At 44.4% G+C, this 20445-nt stretch overlaps 2 protein-coding genes across 3 annotated transcripts in view; one reads left to right on the forward strand and one right to left on the reverse strand.

The window, feature by feature from the left end:
- Positions 1-5968, reverse strand: part of LOC144605158 (acidic mammalian chitinase-like) — a 25016-nt gene extending 19048 nt beyond the window's left edge. The window contains exon 1 of the mRNA XM_078420233.1: positions 5844-5968. The gene's annotated coding sequence lies outside the window, so the exon portion shown is untranslated. The remainder of the gene's footprint in view (positions 1-5843) is intronic.
- LOC144605156 (acidic mammalian chitinase-like) lies at positions 5866-20199 on the forward strand. 2 transcript variants are annotated; one of them, XM_078420230.1, is made up of 11 exons: positions 5869-6065; positions 6621-6653; positions 7780-7987; positions 9976-10032; positions 11672-11837; positions 13111-13235; positions 14250-14373; positions 15364-15546; positions 16928-17044; positions 18684-18843; positions 19607-20199. In XM_078420230.1, exons 1-11 carry the CDS (start codon positions 6041-6043, stop codon positions 20149-20151), a joined length of 1743 nt encoding a protein of 580 aa, XP_078276356.1. In that variant the 5' UTR covers positions 5869-6040; the 3' UTR covers positions 20152-20199. The 2 variants fall into 2 exon arrangements, with proteins under 2 accessions (XP_078276357.1, XP_078276356.1); XM_078420231.1 differs by lacking the exon at positions 15364-15546 and having other exon boundaries at positions 5866-6065.
- The last annotated feature ends 246 nt before the right edge of the window (positions 20200-20445 follow it).

Here is a 20445-nt window from a genome sequence, read left to right on the forward strand (position 1 = left end):
CTACTTATGACCTTGTGAGCAAACCTGAACACAATGCTGGGGAGAAAGCAGGAACGGGGTACTGATTCTGGATGATCAGCCATGATCGTGTTGAATGGCGGTGCTGGCTCAAAAGGCTGAATGGACTACTCCTGCACCTATTTTCTATGTTTCTCCTGTCAAACAGTTAATACAAGGTGCTATTGTTGATTGAACAGGGTTTTTTTCCCCCAATAATATTTGGGTTATTAATTTATTGAAATCTTTTGTTTATTGTATGTTATCTACGAGTATTGTGTTTACAGTTCAGTTGTGCTGCTGCAGGTAAGAATGTAATTGATCCATTGTTGGTACATATGACTCTTGCTACTCTTTAAAGTTTTGTTTAGTTTAGAGATACAGTGCGGAAACAGGCCCTTTAGCCCACTGAGTCCGCACCGACCAGCGATCCCCGCACATTAACACTACACACTCAGGACAATTTTTACATTTCGAGCCAATTAACCTCCAAACCTCTACGTCTTTGTGGGAGGAAACCAAAGTACTCGGAGAGATCCTTCCACAGAGAGATCCTTCCACAGAGAGATCCTTCCACAGAGAGATCCTTCCACAGAGAGATCCTTCCACAGAGAGATCCTTCCACAGAGAGATCCTTCCACAGAGAGATCCTTCCACAGAGAGATCCTTCCACAGTCCAAAGATGTGCAGGTTTGTAATTGACTTGGAATAAATGTAAATTATCCCTAGTGTGCGTAGGATAGTGTAAGTGTGTGCGGGGATCGCTGGTTGGTGCAGACTCGATGGGCCGAAGGGCCTGATTCCACGCTGCATCTCTAAACTAAACTAAATTAGAATAACATTTCCCTCAAGCGAGAAGGAAAAAAATCAGACATAAATACGAGAACCAGTCACAGAGCTGCGAGTCTCTGAGATTCAACTGCAACACTGCACAACACTAACTAACCAATCAACTATGGACTGTCTCTGGTTGTACCACAGACTTCGGTGAAAGATTCTGTACATTTACCCAATCTATTCCCCTCCAGATCATATACACCTCTGTAAGATCACCCCTCAGCCTCCTGCACTCAAAGGAATAAAGTCCTAGCCTGCCCAACCTCTCCCTGCAGCTCAGGCCCTCGATTCCTGGTAACATCCTCGTTTATATTTGCATTTTTTCCAGCTTAATTACATCTTTCTCATAGCAAGGTGACCAAACCTGAACACAATACTGTCAAACAGTGAATACAATGTGTATTTGCTGATTGAACACGGTATTTTGCAATTATTGCAAATTATTGCAATTTTGCAATAATATTGGGGTTATTAATTTATTGACATCTTTTGTTTATTATATGTTGTCTATGGGTATTGTGTTTACTAGTCTGTTGTTCAGTTGCAGGTAAGAGTGTCATTGTTCCAATGTTGCTACATATGACAATTAAACACTTGCCATTCTTTAAAGTTTAGTTTAGTTTAGAGAGGAAACAGCGTGGAAACAGGCCCTTCGGCCCACCATGTCCGCACAACCAGCGATCCCCGCACACTAACACTATCCTACACACACGAGGGACAATTTACATTTATACCAAGCCAATTAACCTACAAACCTGCACGTCTTTGGAGTGATGAAGTGGGAGGAAACCGGAGCACCCGGAGAAAACGGGCAGTGTTCCCTGAACAAGAGGGCAAGATGGCAAAGACCATCTTCATCACTGGTAAGAGTAACATTCAAAAGAAAATCCGGCACAGTGGCGCAGCGGGTAGAGCTGCTGCCTCACAGCGCCAGAGACCCGGGTTTGATCCTGACTACGGATGCTGCCTGTACAGAGTTTGTACGTTCTCCCCGTGACCGTATGGGTTTTCTCCAAGATTTTCGGTCTCCTCCCACTCCAAAGACGTGCAGGTTTGGAGGTTAATTGGCTTCGGTAAAATTGTAAATTGTCCCTGGTGTGTGTAGGATAGTGCTAGTGTGCGGGGATCGCTGGTCGACGCGGACCTGATGGGCCCGAGGCAGCATCTCGGGAGAGAAGGAATGTGTGACGTTTCAGGTCGTGACCCTTCTTCAGACTGATGTCAGGGGAGGGGGCAGGACAAAGAGCAGCATCTGCAGTTTTTTTCCTACACTTAGAACTAGATTGATGGTCAGTGTGGACTCGGTGGGCTGAAGGACCAGTTTCCTTGCTGTACCTCTCAATCAATTCAATTTATGTCTAATTCGTGAGCAAACCATCTATAAGTTATATACAATTGTTGCTTCGTGTGTTTGAGTGTATGTGCCTGTGATTTTCATTGTATCTGTACCTCTCCACATCTGTGCAGATAACAATAAACTCAACATCAAATGACGAGTTCTGTGTTAATGTCCAATGTCATTGCCACAGAAGGCTGTGGAAGCCAAGTCAGTGGATGTATTCAAGGCAGAGATAGATAAATTCTTGATTAGTACGGGTGTCAGGGGTTACGAGGAGAATGGGGTTAGGAGGGAGAGATAGATCAGCCATGATTGAATGGCGGAGTAGACTTAATGGGCCGAATGGCCTAATTCTGCTCCTATCACGTATGATCTTATGTCTAAGGTGATGTAAAAGCTCAGGAAGGCACATTTCAATAACTGCTGAGATATTTATGTTTTGTTTCTGTTATTTCAGTGGGATTCCTCTTGTCGTTGGCAAGCAGCACGCACTGAATTTATTGTTCATCTACGCCAGGAATACTCACTGGATCAGTGGTTCTTTCCACCACCATTTCAAATATTACAATATAACTCATTTCAATGAAACTGGTCAAAGTTAATCTAATAGCTGTAGTTTCAATTCTCTCACTCTCACTCACTGTGAAACCGTCTCTCACTCTCCCCTTTGTAATTTCCACTATCTCTGGTCTTTGTTCCAACCATCTGCCTTTCAAACCCCCCCCCCCCCCCCCCCCCATCGCCTGTATCCACCTATTACCTGTCACGCTTTGTCCTGTTTCTATCCTATTCCAGCTTTCTTCTCCCTGTCCTACAATCAGGAAGGGTCTACAATAAATAAGTGTCTTGACTCGAAACAACACCTATCCATGTTCTCCAGAGATGCTGCCTGACCCGCTGAGTTACTCCAGCACTCTGTGAAACGTCACCTATCCATGTTCTCCACAGATGCTGCCTGACCCGCTGAGTTACTCCAGCACTCTGTGAAACGTCACCTATCCATGTTCTCCACAGATGCTGCCTGACCCGCTGAGTTACTCCAGCACTCTGTGAAACGTCACCTATCCATGTTCTCCAGAGATGCTGCCTGACCCGCTGAGTTACTCCAGCACTCTGTGAAACGTCACCTATCCACGTGCGAGGCCGTGACTCTACCGCTGCGCTACCCTACCGCCCGAGTCCCTGCCTTCCTTTCTATACACCCAACATTAGCATTCACTCCAGGACACTAACTGTTCTCGGCTGCAAAACTGTATGAGCCTCGATAAGTGGCTGCCGAAAACGTTTAAAAGTCCTGCTCTTTTTTGCTGACAGTGTTTGCTCGCCGATCATGACCTGCTGATATTCTGGCCGTCTTCTTTCGGTTGCAGAAAAAACCCCAATCAATAACATTCCAACGGAATCAATAGCATTTGGGAACACTCACCGAATGATGTCCTGACATTTCAGAGATTAAAATGATCAACATGACCCTATTGGGTTTTATTGTTTACTCCGATTCGCAGAGCCGACCAGTCCCATTCAGTCATGGCAAACATATCACAATACATCAGAGTCAATACCATTTTGAAACACTTGCTGGGTGACCTGACATTCCAGAGAGTGAGATGTGATCGACGGTCATGGCAAGGTGACCTTGTTTACAGTGGAGAAGACACAAAGACTTGTGGAGTTCGACAGCACAGAAACAGGCCCTTCAGCCCACTGAACCAACCTACCACAACTAGAGAGCAGACTTGCACTACTATCCACATCATTGATGACCCTCGGACGATCTTTGATCGGACTTTACCTTGCACTAAACGTTGTTCCCTTATCATATCTATACACTGTAAATGGCTCGATTGTAATCATGTGTTGTCTTTCTGCTGACTGGTTAGCACGCAACAAAAGCTTTTCACTGTACCTCGGTACACGTGGCAATAAACTCAACTAAACTCCGTCCACTCTTTTTTACCAACAGAGACAAGCCTGGAACTTTTTGCCACTTGGAGTCAGTCTTTTAAGGACAGCACAAGCGATTTACAAGTATATAAAATTAAGAGAGGCACGGATTGGGTAGACAGTCAGAACCTTTTTCTCCAGGGTGGAAATGTCCAACACTGGAGGCGAGAGGAGAAAAGTTTAATGGGTGATGTGTGGGGCTGTTTTTTTTTTACAGAGGGTGATGGGGGCCTGGAACGAGGGATGTGTGGGGCTGGTTTGTTTAGAGGGTGGTGGGGGCCTGGAACAAGTTGCCAGGGGTGGTGATGGAGGCAGGTACGATCGTGTCTCATTCAAAAGGAAGAAGTAGAAACAAGGAACTACAGATGCTGGTTAGACACAAAATGCTAGAGTAACTCAGCGGGACAGGCAGCATCTCTGGAGAGAAGGAATGGGTAATGTTTCGGGTTAAGACCCGTCTTCAAACCCATTCCCTCTATGCAGAGATGCTGCCCGTCCCGCTGAGTTACTCCAGCATTTTGTGTCAATCGTCGGTGTAAACTGGCATCTGCAGTTCCTTCTTATACAGCGGCTGGTTAATACACAAAGGGACAAAAAGTGCCGGAGTAACTCAGCAGGTCAGGCAGCATCTCTGGAGAACAAGGAGAAATGCTGCCTGACCTGCTGAGTTTCTCTATCACTTTGTGTCCTTTTGATCATCGCAAGAGGATTTGAGTACAGGGGTGAAGGTGTCTTTTTGGGGTTGTGTAGGTGAGATTTGTTTGTAGTTTTTGTGCAGTTTTGGTCTGAGTGTCGGAGGAAGAATGTTCTTGTAGTGGAGGGATGGTCGCACAAAGGTCGGCTGGACTGATTCTTACTCTGCTGTAGGAAGAGAGATTGGTTCAGTTAGGCTCATATTCAGTGGCGTACTGAAAGTAAGAGGGGATCTCACTGAAGCCGAGACAACCCAAACAGGTCAAACGTGTCGGAAGGAACTGCAGCTGCTGGTTCTGAGTTCCAGGTTCAGGTTCAGCTGCAGGCCCCACAGCCTCATGGTGCAATGGAGGCGATGGCTCTGGCCCACTGGTGGGCGGTGGAGAGGCGGGTCGGCACCGCCACTGGTGGGGGGCACGGGGGGGGGGCCGGAGTGGAGGTGGGGGTCGGCATCGCCACTGGTGAGGGGCACGGGGGGGGGGGGGCGGAGTGGAGGTGGGGGTCAGCACCGCCACTGGTGGGGGGCACAGGGGGGGGGGGGGGGGGGGGCGGAGTGGAGAGGCGGGTCGACACTGCCACTGGTGGGGGGCACGGGGGGGGGCCGGAGTGGAGGTGGAGGTTGGCGGCACCAACGTCGGTCGTCCCGTGGAGCTGATTCCCTGCTCCCGGACCCTCAGTCTGAAGGAGGGTCTCGACCTGAAATGTCATCCATTCCTTCTCTCCAGAGATGCTGCCTGTGCCACTGAGTTACTCCAGCACTTTGTGTCTCACAGATCAAGGTAGATTGGAAAGAAGGATGACAGATACAAAAAGCTGGAGTAACTTAGCGAATCAGGCAGCATCTCTGGAGATGGTGACGTTTCGGGTGGAGATGGTTGGAGAGTCCACCACAGTCTACGTGTAGGGTTCCAAGCTCCCCAGTAGCAGAGGGAGTCAGTCCTTTGGAAGAAGACGTTCCCATGTTGACTCTGCTCGCTGGGTTATCTAGTACCTTTGGACTTCAAACATTTCCTACATTTCTACCCACATTTACCTTGTTCACTGTCACTGCTTAGTTGATGATTTATTGGAGCTCCGGCTGCATTTCTCCCATTGCCCAGGTGATGTTCTGACACTCTCCTGCTGTCGTGGGATATCCATAGGCAGGTCATACAGAGACCAGTGCACAGTGCGAACCGGCATCCGTGTAAGAACCTTCCACAAGCAGTGTTCCCTGCACAAGAGTACAAGATGGTAAAGGTCATCTTCTGCGCTGGTAAGAGTCACATTCAACCATATATCTGAACCAACAGAAGCTCGGTTAATAACCTTATACCTTGCAAACGTGATGGATTTTCATCAATTTCTTGATAAAATTTCTAACCAAGCCGCACAACTCTGATCCTACCCAACCAAACACTACCGACCACTTCTTGCACAGCTGTGGACTTATTTTCCCATTGTGTATTCTTGCCTGAATGCCTTCAGATTTATTTTATTTTTTTGCAGTCTTTCTTTTTCACCATCTTGTAGAGTGCTCCAGTTTCCTCCCACATCACAAAGACGTGCGGGTTTGTAGGTTAGTCGGCCTCGGTATATTGTCCTTCGTGTGTGGGAAGCGGATGCAAAAGTGGGAAAATATAGAACTATTGCGAACGGTTTATCGATGGTTGGCGTGGACTCGGTGGGCCAAAGAGACTGTTTCCATGATATATCTTACAATCAATTCAATTTATATGTAACTTACGTGTAATTCATCTACAGTTTATATATAATGTTTTCGTCTGTTGTCTGAGACCGAGATACATATATTTTGTTTCTATTATTTCAGTGGGATTCCTGCTGTTGTTACAAGCATACAGTGGTAAGCAGCATCCACTGAATTTATCATATATCAATACCATGAATACTTATGCCACCATCAGTCAAAGTTAATCTAATAGCTGTAGTTTGTGGCAGAGCGATCAATCTCAAAGGTAGACACAAAATGCTGGAGCAACTCAGCGGGTCAGGCAGCATCTCGGGAAAGAAGGAATGGGTGAAGTTTTGGGTCGAGACCCTTCTTCAGATCAATTTCAAATACAGGTGTTGATAGTTACATAGTTAACTCAGCTAAGAACTCTTTGTTCACATGCAGAATTGAAAGCTAAATGCCAATGTGCCTTTTAGTCACAGGGTCATGTAGCATGGAAACATGCCCTTCGGCCCAACTTGTCCACACCAGCCAAGATACACAATCTAAGCTAGTCTCACCTGAATACATAGATGTATTCAAGAGAGAGATAGATATAGCTGTTAGGGTTAATGGAATCAAGGGATATGGGGAGAAAGCAGGAACGGGGTACTGATTTTGGATGATCAGCTATGATCATATTGAATGGCGGTGCTGACTCGAAGGGCCGAATGGCCTCCTCCTGCACCTGTTTTCTATGTTTATGCCTGTGTTTGCCCCATATCCCTCAACACATTTCCTATCCATGTACCCTTCCAAATGCCTTTTAAATGTTATTATGGTACCTTTCTCAGCTACCTGCTCATTCCATACACCCACCAGCCTCTGTGTGGAAAAGGTTGCCGTCAGGAGCCTATTAAATCTTTCCCCTCTCAACTTAAACCTATGTCTGCAGTTCTTGACTCCCCTACTTCGTAAGACCTAATCTTTGTACGAAAATGTTTTCATTTATTAAGCACAATACTGGAGAACATGGATAAGTGACGTTTTGCTGCGAGATCATTCTTCGGAATGAGCTTTGAAGCTGGGTCTCGACCCGAAACATCAGCTATCCATGTTTTCCAGAGATGATGCCTGACCAGCGGAGTTACTCCAGCACTTTGTCTCTTTTTGTGTAAACCAGCATCTGCAGTTCTTTGTTTTTGCTTTCATTTACACAAAGGTTATATGCGACTAGAAAATGCCTCTATTTCTAAGCTTCAAATGGGTTTTCTAATTGCAATTTTTTTAAATCAACTGATAACTTTTTCTAAACCAGTTTTAAGCCAGGACTACAAGATAGTTTGTTACTACACAAACTGGGCCCATAAACGAGGAAACTGCAAGTTCCTACCAGAAGATATCAACCCCAAGTTATGTACACATCTGATCTATGCCTTTGCTGTTATTGGCAAGAACCATGAAATGGTCCCACAGCAAACAGAGGATGAAAACCTCTACGAGTCGTTTAATAATCTGAAAAAAAGGTATGTGAATTTACAAGACGTATTTGAAGTATCTTGCAATGATTTGCATTGACTGTTAACTTAATTTTTTTTATTCCACTGCGAATCACCTCACAAGAAACTATCACAACCAGTTGAGTGCAGGAGGATCTTATAGAGGTGTATAAGATATTGAGGGGAATAGATCGGGTAGATGCACAGAGTCTCTTGCCTAGAGTCTGGGAATCGAGGACCAGAGGACATATGTTTAAGTTGAACAGGGAAAGATTTAATAGGAATCTGAGGGGTAACTTTTTCACACAAAGGGTGGTGGATGTATGGAACAAGCTGCCAGAGGAGGTAGTTGAGGCTGGGACTATCCTAACATTTAAGAAGCAGTTGGCCAGGTAAATGGATAGGACAGGTTTAGAGGGATGTGGACCAAGTGTGGGCAAGTGGGACAAGTGTGGCTGGGACATGTTGGCTGGTATGGGCAGTGTGGGGCGAATGGTCTGTTTCTACACTGTATCCCTCTATGACTCTATCTCACTTTTTTTAAATGAATTGGTTTTCAAAATCTATGCATGAAAATACCAACAGCTTAATATTGAATATGTATGAACATATTGTACCGAGCAGAAGAGAGGAAGTCTCACACTGGAAAGGTTTCTATGGTAACCGTTAATTGTCCTGTTAAAATAGTTAGAGTTCAATACTGAAACTAGTTCATTACAGTGTTGACAAATAGAACATTTTTTTCACAACTCACAATTGCATTAACCACTGTGGATTTATCCATCTTTAGTCATTTCAAGACTGCCAAGCCTCCTTTAGTTTAGCTGGATTTAGAGATATAGCGCGGGAACAGGCCCTTTGGCCCACCGAGTCCGCACCGACCAGCAATCTCCGCGCATTAACACTATCTTTCCTACACACACTAGGGACACTTTACACTTATACCAAGCCAATTAATATACAAACCTGTGCATGTTTGGATTGTGGGAGGTCTCGGAGAAAACCCACGCAGGTCATGGGGAGAACGTACAAACTCCGTACAGACAGCACCCGTAGTCAGGATCGAACCCGGGTCCCCAGCGCTGCAAGCGCCGTAAGACAGCAACTCTACCGCTGCGCCACTGTGCTGCCCAAAATTCTGATTTATTCAATTCCTTAAATTTCATACTGGCTCCAGTGGGACTTGAACTCATATCTCTGGATCAATAATCATCTAATTTAACCATCACACTATCAAATCCTACTTCATAATGTCAATACTGTACATCCCTGGACCTCACTGTTGTCTCCCCTGAACTCTCCCCGGTAAATGGAGGGGTGGCACAGTGGCGCAGTTCTAGAGTTGCTGCCTTACAGCGCCAGAGAACCAGGCTCAATCCTGATTACGGGTTCTGTCTGTAGAGTTTGCACGTTCTCCCCGTGACCAGGTGGGTTTCCTCCAGGTGCTCCGGTTTCCTCCCACACTCTAAAGACGCGTGGGCTTGTAGATTAATTGGCTTCCATAAATTGTCCCTAGTGTGTAGTTGTAGGTTAATTAGTTTCTGTAAATTGTCCCTAATGTGTGGGATAGAACAAGTGTACGGGTGATCGTTAGTCTGAGCGGACTCGGTGGGCCGAAGGAGCTGTTCCCATGCTGTATCTCTAAAACTAAATACAGATATGTCGACTGTACAGATATCTACAGTCTGTATGGACTCCATGTAGATGGGGTTTGCACGTGTGCCTGTGTTATCCATCTTAAATGGAATCTCAAAGAGTAACTTTACTCGTCAGCGTGTTATTCATTGGCTAAAGGCCATGGAAGCTGTAGCTTTTAGACCGAGGTTCTTCCATCCACTTGTGTTGTTCCTGCATAGCACTTCAACATGGAAGTGCCATAGAAAGCGCCTCAGAGAATTGACGTACTGACCTCCAAAAATGAAAAGGATCATCCTCATCATTTGTTGATGGAGTCAGATTTATTTTTCTTGCCTTTGTGCTCTTTAAAAAATAATTATCTCTTCTGATTTCCACAGAAACCCAAACTTACGAACACTCTTATCCATTGGAGGCTGGAATTTTGGAACTGAAAAGTAAGGCTCTTTCTGAAGTGAAATTTGAGATAGAGCCGCTACCTCACAGCGCCAGACACGGGTTCAATCCCAACCTTGGGAGTTGTCCATGTGGAGTTTGCACGTTCTCCCTGTGACTGTGTGGATGTCCTCCAGATGCTCCAGTTTCCTCCCACATCTCAAAGAACGTGTGGGATTAGAGGTTAATTGGCCCTCTGTAAATTGTCCCTGGTGTGTAGGCAATGGATGAGAAAGTGGGATAACATAGAACGAGTGTAAACGGGTGATCAATAATCGGCATGGACTCGGTGGGCCGAGGGGCCTATTTCCATTTTAGTATCTCTGAACTAACTGGGTTACTGACCACAAGAAAATACAGCACTATCTTGGATTGTGTACCAATAGAAATGCATGCAATCAAATCTGTCTGCTTAACACAGTGATAGAGTTTAATAGATCACACTGAACGTCCAAAAACAGATAAGCTGAATGTTTATTTTTTATCACATGTACCGAGAAACAGTGAAAAGGTTTTGTTTGTGTGCTATCTAATCGTATCAGATAATTCATTCAATGAATGCATCTATCCATGTTCATACTGGTTTACAAAGTTAATTCTTCTTCAAAATGCCTGACTTTCATGGATGTAAGTGTTAGAAGTTTATTACATGGGCTTCTATAATGAAGAATCTGGAGTGAAACACAAAGCACTGGAGGGCCTCAGCGGGCCAGGCAGCATCTGGGGACAAAATGGTCAAACAATTCACACAAATTCATTCGTGTCGTACACAAGAAATACGAGACCATTAGACATAGGAGTAGAATTGGGCCATTCAGCCCATCGAGTTTGCTCCACAGTACAATAATGTTGGAAGGAACTGCAGATGCTGGTTTACGACGAAGATGGACACAAAATGCTGGAGTAACTCAGGGGGACAGGCAGCATCTCTGGAGAGAAGGAATGGGTGACGTTTCGGGTCGAGATCCTTCTTCAGTTCCAACCCGGGTTCTTCTCGACCCGAAACATCACCCACTCCTTCTCTCTAGAGATGCTGCCTGTCCTGCTGAGTTACTCCAGCTTTGTGCCTATCCATGGTACAACAGGTTGAGCAAAGAGAAAAATACCAGAGTGCAGAATATAGTTAGAAACTTAGCGTGTCAGGCAGCATCTCTCGAAAACATGGAATGGTGATGTTTTGGGTTGGGACCCTTCTTCAGACATTGGAGTGGGGGGGGGGGGGGGGGGGGGGAGAGAGAGCTGGATGAAAGGAGCGGGCAGGATAAAGCCTGGCTAGTGATAGATAGGAAAATTCTGGAGTAATTCAGCGAGTCAGGAAGCATGTCCGGAGAATAAGGATAAGTGCCATCTTGGTTTGAGACACTTCTACAGACGGATTGTAGCGAGGGGAGAACGCTGGTAAGAGTTGGGGGCAGGACACAGCCTGGCGAGTGATAGGTGGATACAGGTGAGGGTGCCCAGGACAGAAAGGTCAGTATGGGATGAGAAGGGGAGTTAAAATGGTTAGCCACCAGGAGATCCAGCAGATACAAGAGTTCTAGTAAAAATAAAACGGCCTTTTCAGCCATTTATCACAAGACCAGAAACTTTATGCATGAAAATTATGCTGACTATCTCTTTTCCAAACATATTTCATGCCAGGTTCACCGCCATGGTTTCCAGTAAAGAAACGCGCTTAATATTCATTAAGTCTGCGATCGAGCTTCTGAGGAACACGGAGTTTGATGGTTTAGATCTGCACTGGGAGTACCCGGGCTTTAACCGAAGCCCATACGAAGACAAGCAACGCTACACTGACTTGGTTCAGGTCAGCTGAATGCATCACAACTCTCGAGACACAAGGAAGAGGGTGGTGGGTGCCTGCAACGTGCTACAAGGGGTGGTGGTGGAGGCAAACACGGCAGTAACGTTCAATAAAGAATCTGGAGTGAAACACAAAGTACTGGAGTAACTCAGCGGGTCAGGCAACGTCCATGGAGGGAATGGGTCGCCACCCAAAAGTAAGGTATAGAGGTTGTAAAACTTTCAATTCATGACAGGCACATGGATATACTGGGAATGGTGGGATATGGATCACATGGAGGCAGAGGAGATTAGTTTAACTTGGTATCGTGTCGGCACTGAAATACTGATGGATTTCCAAATGGATGCTAAAGAGTGGAGCAGTTTCCAATTGGAACAGAGATTTTCCATATGCCCTTCACTCAGAGGGTGGTGGGTATATGGAATGAGTTGCCAGAGGAGGTCGTGCAGGCAGGGACTACAACATTATTTAAAAGATATTGGGACAGGTACATGACTAAGAAAGGTGTCGAGGGATGTGGGCCAAATGTGGGACTGGCGTAGATGGGGCATCTTGGTCAGCATGGGCATGTTGTACTGAAAGGCCTGTTTCCACAATGTATGACTCTCCGACTCTGAGTGGAATGATTGTGGATTCATTTCTGGGACAAACAGCAAAGAGTCGCCACGCTCCAGCCCCATCTAGCCTTCTGGTTAGATGAGACAAAGCATCTTTCCTATGAGCTGCTGCCTCTCCTTTATCCTGGGACTGGCATACTCCACGGGAAATAATGCGACCTAGTTATGTTCATTATGATGAGAAACATTCCGATACAATTGCTCCTCTCGATTATCAGGCATCCGAGCTGTCCTCTCACCAGCTAGAGAGTGGTCCTGACCTCCCATCTTCCTCAGTGGAGACCTTTGAACTATCTTTAATCAGACTTTACCTTGCAGTAGATGTTATACTTTATCCTGTATCTGTACACAGTGGACAGCTTGATTTCAATCACGTATAGTCTAATCGATGATTGAATAGCACACAAAAACCTCTTCACTGTACCTTGATAAACATGACAATAAACTGAACTCTTTGAAATCTCAATTCCATTTGGAAATCCATCAGTATTTCCATCTGTATCTGCACGTGTACGACTTGATTGAATTCAGATGATTCAATGGAATAGTAATTAACATGTTCATTATATATTCATTAAGAGCTTATGCCATTTGTAATCTGTCATTGCTGTAATCTTCCTGACAAATTTTATTTTAATCACTATTTTATTAACTAATAGGAACTCCTGGAAGAGTTTAAGAAGGAATCAAACGAGACCAACAAACCGAGATTGCTACTTTCTGCTGTTGTAGCGTCTGGAATAAGAAACATTCAAGCAGGTTATGAAATAGAAAAGATTTCAGAGTACGTCGGGAGTTTATTTTGTACCTGGTGCAACTTTAAGCTTTGAAGATGTTCATTGTAAGACTGAAAATAATGCGGAAAGACATAAAGTGCTGGAGTAACTCATCAGGTCAGGCAGCATTTCAGGAGAACATGGATATGTTATGATTTGATCGGGACCCTTCCTCAGACTGATGAAGGAACCCATCCTGAAATGTCACTATCCATGTTCTCCAGAGATGCTGCCTGAACTGCTGAGTGGCTCCGGCACTGTCCTTGGTAAACCAGCATCTTCAGTTCCTTGTTTCTACTGAAAATAATAGCCACGGCTTTGAATAAGGGCCAAGGCATTACAAAATTATCCAATGAACATTTCAAACTGGGCAGGAGACACAAAAACAGTTGAGAAATAATTGAGAACAAACTTATAAACCACTGCGATGGGAATATTAGTAATGCAAGAGGTACATAGATTCACTTTTAGAGGAGAGGGAGTAATGTAGTGAAAAGACTAATGAAATGGAAACACAAGGAACTGGAAATGCTGGGATCTTGATTAAAACACAAAGTTCTGGAGGATGTCAGCGGGTCAGGCAGCATCTGTGGAGGGAATGGATGTTTTGGGTCGAGATCCTTCTTCAAACCAGTGAACTGGTTGGGTTGACAATAACCGACTAGATGGATCTATACAGTGTTTCCTGATCAATTACATTCTCATTTCCTGTCAATTAAGATTGACCAGGAGAGACAAGGAATTGCAGAAGCTGGAATCTTGAGCAAAACTGGAGGAACTCAGTGGGTCAGGCAGCATCTGTGGAGGGAATGGGCAAGCAATGTTTTGGGTTGGAACCGTCTGAAGAACATCATCTGTCCATTCTCTCTACAGATGCTGCCTGGCCCGCAGAGTGCCTCCAGCACTTATGTTTGAAAGATGACCGTGGTTAATGCGATTGCTAGTCTTTGCAGCCGTGATATCAATGCTTGCAATAGCAACCTCCTTCAGTGCCATTCTCAACTAGCCTTTGTTTTGTGCAGACACTTGGACTTTATCGGTGTGATGACCTATGAGTTCCATGGTCCATGGGACATAAAGACTGGACCTAATAGTCCACTGTACAAGAGCTCTGATGACTATAATGATGACAGATACTTCAATGTAGTATGTACTTAAATCTTTCATGATTTCAATTTATATCTCTTCTCCAGTTTTCTAAAGTTTAGATAAGTTTAGTTTAATTTAGTTTAGAGATACAGTGTGGAAACAGGTCCTTCAGATCACTAAGTCCATGCTGACAGGCGATACACTAGTTCTATCCTACACACTAAGAACAATTAACCTACAAACCTGCACGTCTTTGGAATGTGGGAGCAAAACCACGCGGTCACAGGGATAACATACAAACAGCACCCAAAGTCAGGATGGAAACCGGGTTTCTGGTGCTGTAAGGCAGCAACTCTACCGTTTTGCGTCTGTGCCAATGTAAATTTGGGAACACGGAGAACGAATGAATAAATACTTACTTTGTCAGTGAAAATTCTTTGTTTCTGCATACCCTGGGTCTGCAAAGAGTTGCCACATAAAGGGTGCCGACAAAGCTTCAAAGTATCCCGCGCCAGGTTCTCCTTTGTTCTCCCCAAGATGCTGCAGATGCTGGTTTTACAACAAATGACACATTAACACAGTGAGAGAGGCAGCATATGTGGAGAACATGGACAGGCAGCGTTTTGGTTGGAGACCCTTCTGTCTCATTGTGGCAGGAATGGAGCGGGTGAAAGCTGGAACATGTGGTGGGATTGGGACAAAGCCTGGCAAGTGATAGGTGGATACAGTTGAGGGGAGGCTTATTGGTTACCACATGGTTGGACAAAGGCCTGAAGATGAAAAGACAAAAAGCGTGAGATAAGGGGATAAGCATAGAAGAGTTGCGAATTGTGAAACCAGAGGAAGAAATATATTTGACAGGGGAGGAGGAAGAGGAGAAATGGGTGTGCATTCAGGTGGGTCACAGGGAAGAGAGATGGGGTGGTGGAAAAAAAGGGAGGGGGTTGTTAGTAGATTAGTAACCTGAAATTGGAGAAGTCAATATTCATTGCGTAAGGTTGGAAGATACCAAGGCAAAGTCAGCTCCAATGTAATCCTTTGTTGTAGGAGTTTGCGACAAATTACTGGAAGCAAAATGGTGCTCCGGCAGAAAAGCTCTTGGTGGGATTCCCCACGTACGGACGGACATTTACTCTCTGCTCTGCCGACAACAAGCCTGGTTCTACAGCGTGTGGACCTGGCACTCCGGGGAACTGCAGCAAAGCTGCTGGCATTTTAGCATACTCTGAGGTACGGTGTGACTGCAGTTTGACCTTACTCTGAAAGGGAATGCACTTCAATTATCACTACTTATTGCCACCATCACCAACAATCAACACATTAGGCCCCTCTTGCAAATATGTAGATTTACCATAGCAACATCTGCATTAAAAGACAATTGGGCAGGTACTGTACATGGATAGGAAAGTTAGGAGGGATATGGGCAAATCACGGGCAGGTGGGACCAGTGTAGATGGGACATGTTGGTCGGCAGGACAAGTTGGGCCAAAAGGCCCTGTTTCCACTCTTTATGTCTCCATGATTTACTTATCAGTGACAGTTATAGTGATAATGAACGGTAATTATAAAATCATAGTTATACAGCACAGAACCAGCTCTTTCGGCCCAACCTGACTATGCCAACCAGAAGCCCCATCTACGCTAATCCCACCTGCCCATGTTTGGCCCATATCCCATTGAACTTTTCCTATCCTTGTACCTGTCCAAATGTCTTTTAAATGTTGTTATCGTGTCTGCTTCAACTACCTCCTCTGGCAATTTGTTCAATATACCCACCAACCTCCGTGTGAAAAATTCCCGACCCTCTATCTTCTTCCAGAAACCAATTTTGTACCCAGGGAGGTAGCTCACTCTGAATCCCATGCAGTCTAACTGCATAAAATGGACATTTTATCATTATAAATTTACCAAAACAATTGTCATCATAACAGTACCTCTCCACCATCGAAGGGATTGACAGGAGGCTCTGTCTCAAAAAGGCAGTCAGCATCAGAGACTCTCATTTCACCCCTGTCATCGGGAAGAAGGTATACAGGAATCTGAAAACCATGGCCTCCAGGTTCAGGAACCGCTTCTTCCCAACAACCATCAGGCTCTTGAACACTGCAACCACCGACTAAACAACGAATAACATTGTCTTGGTTACACGAGGGAATTTTAGCAGGTTTTCTTACACAAATATTGACATTTTTTAGTTTATTGAACTTTTTTTGTTTATTATGTTATCTATGAGTAGTGTTTACAGACCTGATATGTTTCTGCAAGTAAGAAGGGTCTCGACACCTATCCATGTTCTTCAGAGATGCTGCCTGACCTGCTGATTTACTCCAACACGCTATGTCCTTTTAAGATTTTCATTGTTCCATTGTTGGTACGTATGACAATTAAACACTCTTGAACCTTGAACGTCCACTATGAGGTGGAGGTAAAATAACATCTATCCATAAACTAAACAGAAACATTTACATCTTTCCTGTGGAATTCTGGTAATATTAAAGAGGTCACCCCTCGAAATGCAGTTCCAAGGGGACACAGGCTGCATTTATGTAGCATCTTTCACTCACTATGAAGTACTTTGAAGCAATGATCAAGGTCTTTGTTATTGTTACAGGTGTGTGATTTTTTGAAAGGAGCACATAAAGAATGGATTGACGAACAGGAGATTCCATATGCATACAAAGATGATGAGTGGGTTTCTTATGATAATTTGAGGAGCTTTGAGAAGAAAGTATGTATTGTAACATTTATTGCATGTTGCTGATATATCTTGTATAATGGATTGCACATGTGTAGTTTACATGGTCTCCTTTTAATTCTCCCAAGTCTCCAGATTCTTAGAACAGTACAGCACAGGACCAGACCCTTCAGACCACAATATCCGTGCTGTACACCATGCCAAGTTAAACTCTCTCTGCCTGCACATGATTTTCCTTCCGTATCTCAAAAGTGCTGCATGAGGTGGATGACTACTGCAGTTAGCTCCCACGCAGGCAGAGGATCAGTATGGATGTGAGAGAGAATAGATTGCCAGGAGATAAATGGGGGATGGGATTGCTCCAAAAGCCATCATTGACTCAATGGGCCAAGTCATGTCAAGTTTATTTGTCACATACACATACACGATGTGCAGTGAAATGAAAGTGACAATGCCTGCGGATTGTGCAAAAAAAGAATTAGTTACAGCATATAAATTAAAGTTAATACAGAAAAAACAAAATTTAGTCCCTGGAGTTATAATAGTTAACAGTCCTGATGGCCTGTGGGAAGAAACTCCGTCTCATCCTCTCCGTTTTCACAGCGTGACAGCGGAGGCGTTTGTCTGACCGTAGCAGCTGGAACAGTCCGTTGCTGGGGTGGCAGGGGTCCCTCATAATCTTGCTTGCTCTCCCTTTCTCTATCCCTACCCCTTCCCAGTTCTTCGACCAGTCTTACTGTCTCTGACCACATTTTATGTTTGTTTTGTTGGTAACTTCTCCCAGCTAACAATGATCTATTCTACATGTTCCTTGATTTCCATTCCCTTTGTCCTATTTTCACACCTTACATTCCTCATCTATGTATCTCCTTCACCCCTGACATCAGTCTGAAGGGTCTCAACCCGAAATGTCACCCATTCCTTCTCTCCAGAGATGCTGCCTGTCCCGCTGAGTTACTCCAGCATTTTGTGTGTATCATTGGTTTATTAATAGATGGATACGAAATGTCAGAGTAACTGAGATACAGTGAAAGGCCCTGTTAATGTGACAATAAACAGAACTCGACTTGACCTTTAGACTTGAGATAACAGCACGGAAAAAGGCCCTTCCACTGAATGATTCCGTGCTGACCAACAATCACCCCGTACACTAACACTATCCTGCACACGAGGGACAATTTTACAATTTACAGAAGCCAATTAACCTACAAACCAGTACGTCTATGGAGTGTGGGAGTGAGAAAATCGGAGCACCCAGAGAAATACCATGCAGTCTCAGGGACATGGTACAAACTCCTTACAGACAGCACCCGTAGTCAGGATCGATTCCGGCTCTCTGGTGCTGTAAGGCAGCAACTCTACCGCTGCACCATTTTGCAGCCCTATTGCTTAGTTAATTAGTTATCGGACAGCAATCAAGAACAATGTTTTTCTGGCAGTTTCTTTTGTGGCTTTTGGGGACAATGTAAGCATCATTTACTTCTAGAAACAAGGAACTGCAGGAACTTGAGGAATTGAATCTACTCCTACCTTGGTCTCCACATGTGACCTTGCATGGGGTTGGTCTTGTAAAACGGCAGCTAAATATTAATTATTACATAATCTGGATTAGCGAGATGATCTGCAATCTAGGATACCTATTAAATGTAAAGATATGTTAAATTATTTTCAGGTGGAATGGTTGAAAAATAATAGCTTTGGAGGTGCAATGGTTTGGACAATCGATATGGATGATTATGAAGGTACTTCCTGCAACCAAGGACAATTCCCCCTTATTAATAAACTGAAGGTTATGCTTTCTTCAGGTTCTGAACCCATAGAAGAATCGTCAGGTAACTAAATTAAATTTGTAATAGCATTTCAAATCAAGATATTTACATTTTCTATCAAATATTTAAGCATTAATTACGCCATTATAATCATGCTGTCTACAAAATTTTTCTGGGTATGCAATTTTGAAAATAATGGACATTTAATAAAATTAAAGAGTTAATTATGTTAATGCAAGATCTGTACAGAGGGGAGACATGCAAAGGAAGATCACAGCACTGTAGGTGCTTGAAGTTGTGAAATAAAAACAGAAAACATGGAAAGTCTCCGCAGATCAGATAGCATTTCAGATCTTGCTCAATTTATCAGAATCGGGAGACAAAACAAGAGGAGACAAAAGAAACTGCAGATGCTGGATTCTTGAGTAAGACAAAGTGCTGAAGGAATTCAGTGGGTCAGACAGCATTCCCTCAACACATGCTGCCTGCCCCACTGAGTTACTCCCCAACTTTGTGTTTTACTAAAGTGAGGACACAAATCAAAGGTATTTATTCACAAAATGCTGGAGTAACTCAGCAGGTCAGGCAGCATCTCAGGAGAGAAGGAATGGGTGACGTTTCGGGTCGAGACCCTTCTTCAGACTGGTCGTGTGGTAATTTCCAGCAACTCCCAGAACACAGATTCAGATCAGGAGAGGCATCTTGAAACATTTTCATCAGCTAGCTTTGCAACACCATCATGCTGATAATGGAATAAGGTTAAGCCTGAAGATATTGGTCAACCTTACAGGTGTAGAGTTAATCATGTTGCTGTTTCTCCTTTCAGAGACTCCATTGCCCACTTCCTCATCAGATTCACAGCTATCCGACCCCTGCCCCAATCTGGAATTTTGTGGAGGCAAAAAAGATGGTAACTATGCAGTGGAGTGTTCTGCAGACAGTTTTTATCAGTGTACCAACAACGACACCGAGATTCTAATGTGCCCCAGAGGTACTTCCTACAACGCCCAGAGAGACAAATGTGTCTGGCCACCCAGGTTATTTCCAGCCATCAATTTGGCAGACAACAACTTTTGCAAAAGCAAGCCGGATGGTGCATATGCGGTCCCGGTTCCCTCGTACTACAAATGCAAAGCTGGGCAGATGCGCGTGAAGAAGTGCTCCTCCGATCTACTCTACGATGCAGTCAGCAAGAAATGCATCAGTGCAAACACATTTAGCGACTACGATGTGACATTCTGCAGTAATAATGAAGATGGGGCCTATCCCATCCTTGGCAGACCAAACAAATACTACCACTGCCTGAATAAGGATACCAATGTAGGGAGCTGTCCCAAGGGAAGCGTCTACAACAACTTCTGTAAATGCTGAATCTAGCGTTACGTAGAAAGAGCAATAAAACTAATTTTGACAGTTGAACTCATTTCACTGGCTAGAACTTTGTGCACTAACACAAGATAAAGTGAGTATTTCTTGGTAATAATAAAGAACTGCAGATTCTGGATTATACCAAAGTGCTGGAGTAACGCAGCGGGTCAGGCAGCATCTCTGGAGAAAATAGATAGGTGACATTTCGGGTCAGGGCCCTTTTTCAGTCTGAATTGAATCATAGTCACACAACGTGGAAATAGGCCCTTCAGCTCAACTTGCCCACATCGACTAACA

Source organism: Rhinoraja longicauda, chromosome 24, assembly GCF_053455715.1.
Source record: "Rhinoraja longicauda isolate Sanriku21f chromosome 24, sRhiLon1.1, whole genome shotgun sequence".
Taxonomy (NCBI): Eukaryota; Metazoa; Chordata; class Chondrichthyes; order Rajiformes; family Arhynchobatidae; genus Rhinoraja; species Rhinoraja longicauda.